Raw genomic sequence first — 16,601 nt, forward strand, 5'->3', positions numbered from 1 at the left:
ATAACCTAGAAGAAATGGATAATTTCCTAGAATCATACAACTTTCCAAGACTGAGTAAAGAAGTAAAGTCTGAATAGACCAATATTAAGAAAGGAGTTTGAATCAGTAATCAAAAATCTCCCAACACAGAATGCCTCAGGACCAGATTTCTTCACTAGAAAATTATACCAAATATTTAAAGAATATTTGGTAGAATATTTGGTATAATATTTGCCAAGCCTTCTCAAACTCTTCCAAAAACATAAAAAGGAAAGAAGATTCCCAAATTCATTCTACAAGGCCAGCAACACCCTGATACCTAAGCCAGATGAGGACACTAACAACAAAACCACAGATCAATATCCCTATTGAACACAGATGCAAAAATTCTCAACAAAATTCTACCAAACCAAATTCAAGAACTCATTAAAAAGATTAGACACCATGACCAAGAACAATTTATCCCTGAGATGCAAGGCTAGTTCAACACATGCAAATCAATACATGTGACATACTACATTAACAAAATAAAAGATAAAAATCATATGATCTTCTCAACAGATGTAGAAAAAGTAGTTAACAAAATATACCCTTTCATGATAAAACCTCAACAGACTGTGTATGGAGGGAACATACCTCAAAATACTAAAGGGCATATACAACCAACCCATGGCTAACATTACACTCAATAGAGAAAACCCAAAAGTTTATCCCCTAAAATCAGGAAAAATACAACTCTCACCACTCCTATTCAGCACAGTACTGGAAGTCCTGGCTACAGCAATCAGGCAAGACAAAGAAATAAAAGGCATCTAAATAGGAAAGGAAGAAGTAAAATTGTTATTTGTGGATGATATGATATATGTATTAAAAATCAAAAAGATTCAACTAATAAACAGTTGAATCTGATTAACGAATTCAATAAAATTGCAGGATATGAAATCAAAACACAAGAATCATTTGTTTCTATATGCTACCAATGAAAATCTGTAAAAAGAAAGAAAACTATCCCATTAACAATAGCATCAAAAACAAAGAAATACTAGAAATAAATTTAACCAAGGAAATGATCAACCCCATGAAAACCACATGACTTTGTTGAAAGAAATCAAAGAAGAAACAAACAAATGGAAAGACATTCCATTCCACGTTTAATAGACTGGGAGAGTTAATATTGTTAAAAGGCCCATGCTACCCAAAGCCATCTATAGATTCAAGGCAATCTCTATCAAAATTCCAATGGCATTTTCCACAGAAACAGAAAAATCAATCCTAAAATTTGTATGGAATCACAAAAGACCCTGAATAGCCAATCATAAGAAAGAAGAACAAAAATGGAGGCACACAACACTAATTTCAAACTATATATAATGTTACAGTAAATAAAACACTATAGTATTACCATAAAAATAAACACAGACCAACAGAGAGAGTGAACCCAGAATTAAACTCCAACAAACATGGTCAACTAATATTTATAAGGGCGTCAAGAACACCTGATGAAGGAAGGATAGTCTCTTTAACAAATGGTGTTGGGAAAACTAGATAGCCACATGCAGAAACATAAAAATTGGACCCTTACCATATACCATTCATAAAAATTAACTTGAAATAGATCAAAGACTTAAACATAAGACCTAATTCCATAAATACTCCCAGAAGAAAACATAGGGAAGAAGTTCAACATTGGTCTAGGCAATGATGTTTTTGGACATGACACCAAAAGCACAAATAACAAAAGAAAAAACATAAAACCTTGTGCACTGCAAACAAAATTAACAAAGTGAAAAGGCAACTTACAGAATGGGAGAAGATATTTGCAAACCATGTACTACATAATGGGTTCAATGTCCAAAATTTATAAAGAACTCATACGACTCAATAACAAAGAAGCAAATTTATTAAAAAATGGACAGAGAATCTGAACAGCTATTTTTCCAAAGAAGACATACAAATGGCCAACAGACACACAGAAAGATGCTCAACATCACTCATCCTCAGGGAAATGCAAATCAAAACCACAACATCCCTTTATACCTGTCAGAATGGCTAAAATCAAAAATACAAGAAATAAATGTTGGTGAGAATGTGGAAAAAGGAACCCTTGTGCACTGTTGGTGGGAATGCAAACTGGCGCTGCCACTGTGGAAAACAGTATGGAGGTTCCTCAAAAAATTAAAGATAGAAATACCATATGATCCAATAATTCCACTACTGGATATTTACCCACAGAAAACAGAAACGCTAATTCAAAAAGATATATGCAACCCTGCCCCCAGCTTGTTATTGTTATTTGCTGCATTATTTTCATGAAATCCACCCACACCACCCCCTAATCCCCAGTGTTAAATTTCTGCTGTTGCTCTTCAGGAAGGCACGCCTTTAGGTATGCCCACAGTAATCCCGAGACGACAGTGGTACCAGTCATCCCATTCGTTCAATAAACACACCCAGCTGTAAAACTCCCCTAATTACCAACACATTGCTCTACTGTTTTCCACAATGCCCCAGGACATGAATCCTTTAGAAACTAAACCAATCAAATTATGGCATCTTCAAAGGAACAATTTGTGTGGTAGGTGTTTGAGGCTACTATTTCCTCTAGTTTCCTTGTTTTTGTCTCCTCTGTTGTCTTTAGGTTTCCCTAGAGACTCCTTCTTAAATAATCCGAGCCTTGTAGTTAATTTAAATTGTAAACTCCTGTTATTATATATGAGCCACGTTGATGTGGCAGTAAGGTAAGGGGTTGGGGAGGAATTGTTCTTCAACTTATGTTTAGGACTCAGTGGTCTGTGTTACTTAGTTATGACCTCCAGTGCTTTTCAGCTCACTCTCTCCTTGGGTGACACAAGAAGTATAAAGTAGGCTGGAAATGGTATTTCCTTCCCCCACTTTGGTTATTCCCTGGTAAAATCCATGTTGGGTAAGTACAGGTAAAATAGATTTCCTTGAGGGCAAACCTTTGTTAAGGAGAACAGGAAGCTCTGAGCACATTTCAAAATGGTTACTTCCCTGCTCACCCCACCCTGCCATCCAGAGCATGAGTGGATTTTTCTTCAGTCTTCAATTTGGGAACACAGTGGGGTGCCTGGTGGTAGTAAAACTAATGAAACTGTGGGGACCTTTGTAAGGCCGGGCCTTCAGGAATTTTTATCTCTCAAGCCAGTCTTTGCTCAGACTCTGGCAATTAGTCAATTACCCTTTAAGTATTCCTACCAGTGTGGTAGTATGTACTGCCATGAGTAGTTAGGATCAGAAGACACCCTTATGTTCCATGATGATGCAAATATAGTGGCTTTACCAACTTTAAATCCCATCTCTTCAGTTTAATTCTTGAATATAAAATTTAAAATAAACAATATATACTTTCCAATCAATATCTTAAACATTCACATCCTTTCTTTTTTTTAACCTAACTTGTATGATAAAGACTTGGAAGTGTGAGTTTTATTTCTCAACATTAAACTAGTTCTAAGCATAGTTACCAATAAGTAATATGCCAACTCCTTAGCATACAGAATATGTAGGATCCTTCACAATCTGAATCTAATTTCTCTTCTAGTCACACCATCTTCCTAAATTCTCATTCCTTTGCTTCTGTCTTCAGTAAAGACAACTGAAGGAGAAGCCAAATCAAACAGCTCATCATTTCCTCAACTTGCCATACCCTTTTCTTACTATTATTTCTATACAAATGTTTGCTACCTCTACCTGAATGCCCTAAATCCACACATACCTCTTCCACACTTCCTTTTTCACTGAGGAAATTTCCATTCATCCTTTTAAAACAATGTCAAATATCACGGAGCCATTAAAATTTTCCCTAGAGAGATTGTATCCTTTGTGTTTCCAAAACAATTTGTCAAAAACTCTTCTAGAATCCTTGTAACAATAAAAAAGGGATACACATATACACACACACACACACACACACACACACACACACACACAATATAGGGTTTTGAAAATACAGAAAAATTTATATTATCACTGTTATTTTATTATTTTATTTTTTTTAAGATTTTATTTTTATTTATTTGACAGAGAGACAGCCAGCGAGAGAGGAAACACAAGCAGGGGGAGTGGGAGAAGAAGAAGCAGGCTCCCAGCGTAGGAGCCCGACGTGGGGCTTGATCCCAGAATGCCAGGATCACGCCCTGAGCCAAAGGCAGATGCTTAACGACTGAGCCACCCAGGCGCCCCCACTGTTATTTTAATACACATCATCCGAAAAGAATTTTTTCAGATTTTGACATTTATATAAAATATAAAATACAACATAAAATATTTTTTAAAATTGTCTTTAGTAAAATCAGAAATGTATTAAAATCAAAGATGTGCATTTATCATTTTGTAAAAACTGACAATTATCTTCTCTGAAGATTTTAATTAATTTTCTTATTGATATTAATTTTACAATTATTAATTCTTGTGTGTCCACTAACAGGTAGGGGCTATGTCTTGAATTGTTTTATATCCTCTGAATACACCAGGGTTTGAAACTATACAGTAAGCATTTAAAAGATGTGAGATAAAACACTAAGTGATACTTAAGTTTTCTTTTATGGGCTTTACAGTGGTGTTATTTACATATACAATGAAATACACCAACTTTAATGAACAATTCAAAAGAGTTTTGACAAATGTATTCAGTTATGTAACTACCAGCCACCAAAATCATCTTATAATATCTGATCACCTCAAAATGATCCCTTGGTGTGCCTCTGCAGTCAACTGCCTCCTCCCCTTTTCAGTTCCTAGCAACCACTGGTCTACTGTCTCCGTAATTTGGGTTTTCTAGAATTTCATATAAATAGGAACAAAGAGTATGTGGTCTTTTGTGTCTGGCTTCTTATACTTAGCATAAAGTTTTGAAAGCAAGGTTATACATATGGTTTAATGTATTAACAGTTCTTTCTTTGTATTGCTTAACAGTATTCCATTGTGGAAATATACCATAATTTTCTTATCCTTTCACCAACTGATATTTGTAGGTCTGTTTTGTGCTGCTATAAATAATGTAGCTATGAACATCACTGTAAAAAATCTCTTTATGAACTTAGGTTTTCATTTCGCTTGGGTAAGTATCCAGGAATAGAAATGCTAGATTATATGGTAAATCTAGGTTTTACTTTAAAGAAACTGCCAAACTGTTTTCCAAAGTTGGTATACTAGTTTTCACTCCCACCAAGAATGTATGAGATTTCAGGTGCTCTGCTTCTTGCCATCATTTGGTATTGTCTTTTTTTTTTTTTTTTTAAACTGGAGCTATTCTGTGGGTGAATAGTAGTTCACTGTGGTTTAATTTGCATTTCACTGATGACTGAACATCTTTTCATGTGCTCATTTGCCATCTGTATATGTCCTTTGGTGGAAATGTGTATTCAAATATTTTGCCTATTCTTTTTAATCAGATTGTCTTCTTATTACTTAGCTATGAAAGTTCTTTATATATTGTTGACAGGTCCTTTATCAAATATATATTTTACAAAAGACTGCGTCTCGCTTTTTCATCTTCTTTAAAGTGTCTTTTGAAGAGCAAAAGTATTTAATTGTCATGAAGGTTATTTCAATTTTTTTTTTTTTTTTTTTTTTTTTAAAGATTTTATTTATTTATTTGACAGAGACAGCCAGCGAGAGAGGGAACACAGCAGGGGGAGTGGGAGAGGAAGAAGCAGGCTCATAGCAGAGGAGCCTGATGTGGGACTCGATCCCAGAACGCCGGGATCACGCCCTGAGCCGAAGGCAGACGCTTTAACGACTGCGCTACCCAGGCGCCCCTATTTCAATTTTTTTATTTTCTGGTTCATATGTTTTTGTGACCTATCTAGGAAATGTATCTTTATTTTTTAAACAAAGTTGTGGGTATTTTCTAAAATAATTGCTTCTGTCACTTATCATATTTCTATTAAAGTGTTATTAAAGTGACTAACTACAAAAACCTACTAAATAAAAATCAGATAGTGAAAAATCACGACCAAATCTTTTAAAAGGAGATATAAAGAGAAACAGATTAATACAGTGTATTTCTTTTGAATTTTTCTGCTAAAGAAAATCATTCCATTTATTTTAAAAAACCAGAGCTACTCATATAAGACATATGACTCATGTGATTTTTATGATTTTCAATTTATCCCCTAAAGGAAAGTGGCAGATGCTACTTTTCCTTTTTCCTCATTCTGGGATACAGGAGTAATGGTAGATGGGTCATCCTGGACAACGATGACAACATGCTAAGGATAGTAGAGCAATAAAACTAAAGAAAGATGAGTATTAAGCCCCAGGAGCCACCATGTTTTCCTAGCACCAATATAAACCAGTGTGATATTGGATCTTAGATGCAGCAACCATGCCCATGTTCCAACTAATAAACTAGCACCCCACTGAATGCACTTAGATGAAATATTGATTTAAAGCAATCAACATGGTGAAACAGAGTAAACATGACAGTATTAGCTAGCATACTATAGTAAAAATTAAGAGATTCTCTAAGAGGAAAATTCATGAAGTAGTATTCTCTATAAATACTGCCCTGTCTGGATTATGTACATTTTAAAATAAATAATTAAATTATTTTGGTATTCTCTGGTAGATTTCAAGGGGGTAAGCTGCATGACAACATTAATATAGTTTAACAACCACATTTTTTTTTTTAAGTTTTATTTAAGTGATCTCTATACCCCACGTGGGGCTTGAACTCACAACCCTGACCAAGGTCAAGGGTGCCACACTCCTCTGATTGAGCCAGCCAGGCACCCCAACAATCACTTTCTCTAATTTGGATTATTATATTTGGTAATATACTGGTAAAAGCAAAAGTATTGATGGAAGTTCTTACCATGGAAAGGTATTCATTCGTACCCTGTTCTTATAAATCAGAATTCCTCCTGACATCACTCCAATCATAATTTCATTGTTACTTTGATCCTTCAAAAAAAGAAAATGACAAATCTAAAATACTGGGCTTTTCTTGTTAAATATATATTTTAAAAATAGGATAAGTTTTTTTTTTTAACACAATATAACATTTTCAAAGTCAGCACATAATTGCACAATATTTACCAACCAATATGGTAATTGTTACCTCATAAAAACAGAACGTATTTCAGATCAAGCTTAAACGTTGCATTATTAAAATTCATTAATCCAAAGTAAAAATGATCTCAGGATTTTCCACAGTTCTTAACTGGAACTGAGATTTGAGATAAGGAATCAAAAGGCTTTTCAACTTGTAGAATGAAGAGTTAATATCCATTTTTCCATTTCTAAAACTATTCTGACCCAACTATTGCATAAATATAGTGCCAGGATTGCAAAAGCGAATAAAACATGGAGAAGTTAAGAGTTTGGTAAAGTGTAACCTGTAATAAAACAAGGCTCCCAATATAACGATAAATCATATAACAAATATAATACAACAAAAACATATAGGCAGTATAAAGTAGGGAACAACTATTGGAGAGTCTGAAAGATTCCAGAGAAGAAAATTTGACTATGCTTTGAGGAAAGGGAGAGTTTTCATGCTAACTGATCCAACTTGAATAGCTAACCTGCACTACTGACAAAATGAGTAGAATTAAATTCTTTTCACAGATGCTAATCAACGTTGAAATGGTTTTGCTACTGACCTGAAACATTCTACAGGTAAGCTAATAGAGCAATAATGCTTTTACCCCCTACCTATTCATATGCTCACAAGATAAAACTAATTGATGAAATTATAATTAAGATTTTTATAATTGTGTCCCTCAGAAAAAAACCCTTTAAAATGTAGTTTCAATACTTTCTACTTAAATAAAATCTTACTAAATTAACCTGTTCGAGAGGATAATATATAACAAATGGCCAAAGTAACACATCAGTGTATATGTATGACCACACAATTTATTTAGTAATAACCACCATTATTGTACACTATTATAAGGAGAGTCCTAAATAATTTTTTAAAGAACATCAATTAGAAGTTTAGGCCAAAATGGCAGGCTTAATATATGCTCCTATTGCTTGTTCAGCTCCCAATCTCATAAAACACTGGAGAAGATACATGAAAACAACGTGTAACACTTGAAGGCATATAATCAATGGACCAGACATTTTGAGGAATTTATAAAGACGTAAAGAGGGTAAAATCAGATTTAAGGAAAGAAAAAATTATAGAAGACCACAGCCTAAACTACACACAGAAGAGAAAGTTCTATTTGGAGGCAGAAGGAAAGTATAGTCAACAGATACAATTTCACAGACAACAAATAAAAAAAAATAAAGGGAGCCCTCAAATTACTATCAGGATGATCAGCAGAGAGCAGCTAAGGTAATTAGCTCCTACCAACCCTGCAATCCTGCTCTGTCTGGATTGAACTATGGGACATAGAAGTAGGTGCAGCCTATCTAAAATAGTGAGTGTGGATACTGGGGACAGAAATCAGAGGGATCCTCAGTGTATCTATTAAGGACATAACACTTGTTTTGTTTGATCTTGCCCACTTCTGGCATCACCTTGGGAACTGCCACTTCAAATCTAGATAACTAGAATTTAAGAATTTGAGTTCCTAGATATCATGAACATGTTTCTTTCTTTCTTTTTTTTAAACATGTTTTTCTACCAACCTACCAGCTTGATTGGTTTATCTATTTGCTGAGTTCTCCCTGGCAATATATTCCTTCCCTCTTCCACCATCACCTAAGGCAGGTCACAGCAAAGACAACATCCACAAGCAAGTGAACTAGGAATCACAAATACAAAAGGAAGTATCAACCAACCATCACCAAGCACTTGAGAAGAACCAGTAACATTAAAGAGATACAGAAAACTCAACAAATTTCAAAAAACTTGCAGACAAACCACATAGCCTAGAAATATCAAAAATTTTTTTTAAAAGTTAGGTATGTCAAGACTGCATAAAATATATGTATATACTAGTCTACTTTATCATTTATTACCATAAAATACACATGAATCTATTATAAGAAGATTTAGCAAAACTTCTACACACTTACAGACCACACATGGCACCATTACAGTTGAGAGAAATGTACACAAATGTAAAGATACGATATGAAATCATAACTGTATAACATTTACTGTAGTACATACTGTATTACTGTAATAATTTCATAGCCACCTCCTCCTGCCATAGTGGTGAGCACAAGTGTTGACAGTATCTGCTTAAAACAAGGTGTGACACTAATCATCTCTGTGTGAGAAGTTCAGTCTCTCCAAAAAATTGGAGTAGCAGTAAAAATGATCTCTCACAGTTGTTGCTTATTTTTCAATGTGTTTAGTGTAATACTGTAAACCTCCAATAACATCATGGGACTCATACAGAGTGCTACTTAGTCATGCTGGAAGTGCTCCCAAGAAGCAAAGAAAATCATGACATTACAAGAAAAAGCCGAACCGCTTGATATATACCATAGATTAAGGTCTGCAGCTGTGGTTGCCTGCTGTTTGAAGATAAATGAATCCAGAGACAGGACCATTGTAAAAAAAGGAACAAGAAATTCATGAAGCCATTGCTGCAACTACACCAGCATGCACAAAAACCTGGTACTTTGTGTGAAATACTGTACCTTTTCATCTCGTATTGAAAATGTTTTATGTGGGTACTAGAGTGCTATAGGAAAAGTACGCCTATACCTACAGACTCTGGTATGATTTGAGAAAAAGCGAAGTCATTATACAACAACTTAAAGCAAAGGGAAGGTGTAGGATCTAAAGCTGAGGAATCTAATGCAAGCAAAGGATGGTTTGATAATTTTAGAAAGAAGTTTGGCTTAAAAGATGACAAGATAACAGGAAAAGCAGCTTCTGCTGAACAAGAAGCTGGAACCATGTTCCCAGATGCTATTAAGAAAATCACTGAGGAAAAAGGGTATCTACCTGAACAGGTTTTTATTGTAGATTAAAATGCCATATTCTGGGGGGGGGGGGGGGGGAATGCCACAAAGGACATTTATTAGTAAGGCAAAGAAGCAAGCCTGTGGATTGAGAGCAGAAAAGACAGGTTAACTCTGTTTTGTGCAAATGCAGTTGGGTTTATGATCAGGACTGCTTATATCTATAAAGCTGCTAACCTTCCACCTTTGAAAGGAAAAGATGAATACCATCTGCCACTCTTTTGTTTGTACAGCAAGGCCTGGACAATGAGAACCTTTTTTCTGGATTGGTTCCATCAATGCTTTGTCCCTAAAGTAAGAAAGTAATCCACCTGTAAGGGACTGCCTTTTGAAGTTCTTTTGATATGGGACAATACCCCTGGCCATCCAGAACCCTATGAGTTCAACACCAAAGACATCAAAGTAGTCTACTTGCCCCCAAACACATCTCTAATTCAGCCTCTATATCAGGGGGTCATAAGGACCTGTAAGGCTCATTACACGTGGTATCTTTTTTTTTTTTTTTAAAGATTTTATTTATTTATTTGACAGAGAGAGACAGCCAGCGAGAGAGGGAACACAAGCAGAGGGAGCGGGAGAGGAAGAAGCAGCCTCCCAGCAGAGGAGCCCAATGCAGGGCTCGACCCCAGGACCCTGGGATCACACCCTGGACCAAAGGCAGATGCTTAACAACTGAGCCACCCAGGCACCCCCACAAATGGTATCTCTGGAAAGGATTATCCATGCTATAGGCAAGAACCCTGATAGAACATCATACAAGTCTGGAAAGCTCACCTGATTGAGGATGCCATTGTTACAAAAAAGGCTGTGAAAGCCATCAAGCCTGAAACAAAAAATTTCTGCTGGAGAAAACTTTCCAGATGCCGTCTGCACGTGACTTTACAGAATTTACAACAGAGCCAGTCAAGAAAACCATGAAAGACACTGCAGATATGGCATAAAGATGGAGGGTGAAAGGTTTCATGATATGGACCTATCAAGAAATTCAAGAGCTAACAGACACTATACCAGAAGATTAACAGAAGATGACCTAAGAGAGGTTGAGTGCTTCCAAACCAGTGCCAGATGATGAGGAAGAAGAAGCAGTGCAGCAAATGAACTGACATTTGACAATCCGGTAGAAGAGTTCTGATTATTTAAGACTGCTTTTGACTTCTTTTACAACATGGGCCCTTCTATGATATAAGCACTAAAACTAAAGCAGACAGTGGAAGAAGAATTGGTACCATATAGAAACTTTTTTAGAGAAATGAAAAAGCAAGAGTCAGGCAGAAATTACAATGCATTTTCATAAAGTTACACCAAGTGTGCCGGCCTCTCCTTCCACCTCCTCCACTTCTGCTATCTCTGAAACAGTAAGACCAACCCCTCCTCCTCCCCCTCAGTGTGAAGACAACAGGATGAAGACCTTATGACAATCCACTTCCACTTAATGAATAGTAAATAATCACCATGCCACTCAGTTAGTAAACTTATCTGTTGTATCTGTGTGTGGGTATCTTTGTGTAGAAATCTAACTGTATGGCAAGAACTATATGAGACATTTCTGTGTCACCATCAGCAACAATGTCTAAGTATCTGCCTGTAGAACATCATGTGCAAGACTCGTATGAAAGTGGATAGCTTATCCTTATATAGGAATAAACTCAGCAGTAGTTAACATAAAGTTAATAAGGTGTTAGGTTAATTTTTTTAAAGATGTATTTATTTGAAAAAGAAAGAGAAAGAGAGTACCTGAGGGGGGAGGGGAAGAGTGAGGAGAGGGGGAGAGTCTCAAGCAGACTCCCTGCTGAACACAGAGCCAAATGCAGGGCTTGATCCCACAACCCTGAGATCACGACTGGGACAAAAATCAAGAGTTGGTGGCTTAACCAACTGAGCCACCCAGGCGCATCGGTTTTCTTAATGTTTTATAACTTCGCTTTCAAAGAATTACATTATCATGAAGTACACCTCTTTCTCTCATAATTGGAAAGACTGCATTATCAGCTTGTCATCACAGGTAAGGAGATTTTTTAAAAAATTAACAATGTTTCCAATATTGTATAGGACTACAACTGCAATACTGTATGCCATAAACATTTTATACTGATTCATTCATTAGTATATAGGCTATGCTACCATAAAGCATTCATACTGCTACTTCTTCATTATCAATGTATGAATTATTACACCTGTAAACAAATATGAATTTCTTTTTCACATTAACTTTTCATTTTTGATGTCTAGTGTTAGTAATACATTTAACGTCTACAGTGTTTTGTATCATATAAGATAATATTGACGTAGGTACTGACAGAGCATTCATCTTGTAAAGAGATGGAGTACACTTATCAATACAGTACTGTAAATGTATTTTTTCTTCCTGATGATTTTTTTAGTAACATTTTCTTTTCTCTAGTTTACTTTATTGTAAGAATATAGTACATAAAACATATATATAACATACAAAGTATGTTAACCATTTAGGTTTTGGGTCAACAGTTGACTATTAGTAATTAAGTTTTTGGGGAACCAGAAGTTACATGAAGATTTCCGAATGTACAAGTGGGAAGAGTAAGAGGGTGATGCCCCTAAACTCTGCGTTGTACAAGGGTCAACTGTACTCATATGTTAAATGAACAGATCTAGGGACGTCTGAGTAGCTCAGTCCGTTCAGTGGCTGCCTTCGGCTCAGGTCATCACCCCAGGGTGCTGGGATCGAGTCCCACATCCGCTCCTTGCTCGGCGGGGAGCCTGCTTCTCCCTCTGCCTGCCTCTCCCCCTGCTTGTGGTCTCTCTCTCTGACAAATAAATAAAATCTTAAAAAAAAAAAAAAAAAAAGATTGGATCTCTATCATCAGTAGAAAGGTGTCTTAGCTGTTTAGCTTGGCACTGAAGGTCTTTAAAACAACTATCTCATCCCATTTTATCTCCCCCTTCTAACTAGTTACAAACTACCTTTTCCTATCAGGCCAGTTCCATGATGTTTTGTGTACCCATAATTACATGTTTCATCTCATGACTTCTTCATGTCTCTCTGACGAATCAAACCAAAACAAAGTCTAGATGGAGTCCATCCTCTCTGTGAAAATTTCATTAGCTCACATCTACAAGTTTCTCACCTGGATATTTATGTCTCTTAAACCACTCATCTGAAATGCATAATTACTGCCAGCTATGTGACAACGGCTAGGATTGTGCATTTATACAGGGACCACCTGTGGTAAACTACCTGTGGTGAAGGACCAGTTAAGTTCACATTCCTCACAGAGCCTGGTTCTCAAATAAGTGTTTCTCAATTGATTATTGATGATAATATCCTTATACTTAGTCACAATACTAGAGAATATGCTTCATGTAATCTCTGATTACAAATACTTGTAATGAGCTTTAAATATATAGTTACCTATGGAACTAAATAAATGATTAAATAATGATTAAAAGGGAGAGATTATATGGCTATATGATTTGACAAAGTAAATTTAAAGCAATCATAAAAAATTGGGGAAAATTTTTAACCATTTTGGTAATAATTGATATGGTGATATTATAATTATAGTTTTAAGTATAATGTGTGATAAAAACATAATTAATTGTGGAATATTCTAATTCTGGAATCCCTTGAGTCCTCCAAGAATTAAAATATTCTGTGTATCTCAATATAGATATGAAGAAACAAAGATTCCAACTCTGTACACTTAAACAGCACAGAAATAATGACAAACCAGTAGGAATGAACATTCTGAACAGATTGAGATTTTGAAATATCACTTCGCATTAAAAGAAACAAGGACTTCCTGAAGAAATAGCTAATTCCTGGTCTATGGCAGTAAATAGATAAGATGACAGCATGGAAGCTGACTACAAAGGACACGTCCAAAGGACTGAAGGATCAAAAGAAAAGATTAAGTTGTCAGAAGGGACAATTTGAGCTTCGATAAGGAAAAAAAAGGGTAATATATTGAAACCTGTCAAAAATATTTAATCCATGAATTAGTAATGATATTATTTAAAAACTATATTTGTATTTCTCTTAGGATGGCAGGGAACCAATTCATTACCCTGAAAACTGGGTAAATAAGAAGAAAGAATCAAATAACACTTTCCTTGCTTTTCTTATATGAATTGTGCTACTGGGTAATCAAATAGTAAAAGAAGGGAAGGGGCTCCCTATAAAATTATCCCAACGAATAAATAAAAACAAAAATAGAATTAAGATATATCTATTTTGCAGCCTCCAGTGAATGAATGGATCCAGGCACTGAACATCAATAGCTGCTAACATTAAAAAAAAAGAAGTGAAAACCAGACATTATGTGCCTCTTGATAAAATAACACAAAAAGGGCATCAATCTAACTCTGAACATGCCTCTTGATCAAGCTGCCAATCTACAAGAAATACACAGAATAGCTGAACATGTTGAATTACACCATGAATATATGATCAGTAAAGTCCAGACCATGAGAAACTAAAGGTGAAATGATCAAGTTCTTTCTCAAAAAATTTTAAGGGGGGATTAACAGATTTAAAGCTATCTAGTTAAAAAAAGCAAACAAACAAAAAGCAAAACCAAGTTGTAGTATCTAAGAAGACACACTTGGGTGATAAAATCTTAAAAAAAAAAAATTCAATGTAGGAAGAGGCTGTTACTGGGACAGGGCACAAAGAGTGTTTCTGGAATGACCGGCTAAAATCTATGGCTTAGGGTGCCTGGGTGGCTCAGTCAGTTAAGCGTCTGCCTTCGGCTAAGGTCATGATCCACCAGGGTCCTAGGATCAAGTCCCACATTGTGCTCCCTGCTCAGCAAGGAGTCTGTTTCTCCCTCTGCTCCTCTCCCCTGCTCATGCTCTCTCTCTTGCTCTCAAATAAATTAAAAAAAAAAAAAATCTACTACTTTAACTGAAGGTAACTGCAGATGTTCACTAAAATATAGTACATACGTGTATCCCTGTTTTATTTTATAATAGGTTAAAAAATAGCAACGTAAAAGGATGAGATTTAAGATGAATATGAATAGATGTTCTAATATTTTCCACCCATCCTCAACTGTTCATTTCATGTTCCCCCATAGTGGCCTTCCCTCCTTTCCTTTGGAGACTACTGTTCTAAACATAAACAGCTAGGACTATTTAATATTCCAGCCTGTCCATTGTCACATGTTAAGAGTAAAGTAACTCAGTCCCACTAAAATTTCATGTATTTTGGATGGGAGCAACATTAATTTTAAGTGGTGTGGGGTAGCTATTAAAATAATTCCCTTAATTATTTGTAATTATTAAAATATTTCAAAATGATAGGGAAATATCAAGTAAGAAGTCAGTGAGCATCCCTCACCTTCTCTGTCTCATTCCCCAGAGAGAGCCACTATTAATACTTTGAGATGTATACTCTTCTAGATATTTATGTTATAAAAAATACAAATACATATTATACATAACTACACAATTTCTTTAATCAACAAAAACTAGGCTATATTATTCTGCAATTTTTTTTTGCACTTAGCATTTTGGAGACATCTTTTCATATCAACATATATATCTCTAACTGATCAATTTTAATTGTTGCATATTATTCCAAAATATCAATTTGTTGTAATTTCTTAACCATTTCTGTTCATTCATTTAGCGTTTCTAGTTTTTTAGTATTACAAACAATACTATAATAAAAATCCTTGAACACCTATATAAATATTCTAAAGGATGGAATCTGAGAAATGGAAGTAATCAAAGATTATATTCACATTAATATTTGCATTCCAAAAGGGTTAAACCAAGTTATTCTTCAACAATGTTTCAGAATGTCCACTTTGCATGCTCTGACCAATAATGGATATTTTAAATTCTTTGAATTTTTGCAAATCTGATGAAATTGGTATCTCATTGTTACTTTCATGGTTATATTTTATTTTATTTTTTAGATTTCTGATTTAAGTTTCTTTTCCGTTTTTTAGTAATCTCTACACCCAACATGGGGCTTGAACTGATGACCCAGAGATCAGGAGTTGCATGTTCTACTGAGTCAGCCAGGTAGGTGCCCTTCATGGTTATATTTTAGATGATTAGGGAAAACAAGCAATTTTTCACAATATCAATCATCTGCATTTATCTTGTTAAATGCCCATCTCTTTTTCCTATATTTCTAACTACATGTCTAAAAGAATCCTTGGAATAAATATGAAATACAAATATAAAATAAGAATATTATGAATAAAATAAAAATATTAAATTTTTCTGTAATACATATTGAAATTATTTTCTATTTAACCTTTTAGTTTCATGTTTTCCCCATAAGATTAATTTAAAATGTTTACATTTGTGTATTTTCAATGTATTTAGACATAATATTCACTAATTCAAAAAAATGTTTGTGTGCTTTACGTAGGCTTAACAGTGTATGTAAATTCAGGGGCGCCTGGGTGGCTCAGTCATTAAGCATCTGCCTTTGGCTCAAGGCGTGATCCTGGGATTGAGCCCCACATCAGGCTCCTTCGCTGGGAGCCTGCTTCTTCCTCTCCCACTCCCCCTGCTTGTGTTCCCTCTCTCGCTGGCTGTCTCTCTCTCTGTCAAATAAATAAATAAAATCTTAAAAAAAAAAAAAAACAGTGTATGTAAGTTCAAATTATTCAGTGAAAATGAATACAAGTAGTTTCATAAAGATGCTTTCATAAAGATGCCTAATATAAAACACACAGATACACACACATAAAAGCTATGTCTAGACAGGTTGTGATGAGTGAAAGCAC

The 16,601-nt window shown here is 35.2% G+C and overlaps 1 protein-coding gene across 9 annotated transcripts in view; it reads right to left on the reverse strand.

The window, feature by feature from the left end:
* Positions 1 to 16,601, reverse strand: part of PTPN4 (protein tyrosine phosphatase non-receptor type 4) — a 207,466-nt gene that overhangs the window by 79,977 nt on the left and 110,888 nt on the right. For all 9 annotated transcript variants that reach the window (XM_026510144.4, XM_026510145.4, XM_044388278.3 and 6 more), the window contains exon 10: positions 6,818 to 6,906. In XM_026510144.4, coding sequence (XP_026365929.1) covers positions 6,818 to 6,906 — 89 coding nt within the window. The remainder of the gene's footprint in view (positions 1 to 6,817; positions 6,907 to 16,601) is intronic.

Source organism: Ursus arctos, unplaced genomic scaffold (assembly GCF_023065955.2).
Source record: "Ursus arctos isolate Adak ecotype North America unplaced genomic scaffold, UrsArc2.0 scaffold_1, whole genome shotgun sequence".
Classification (NCBI taxonomy): domain Eukaryota; kingdom Metazoa; phylum Chordata; class Mammalia; order Carnivora; family Ursidae; genus Ursus; species Ursus arctos.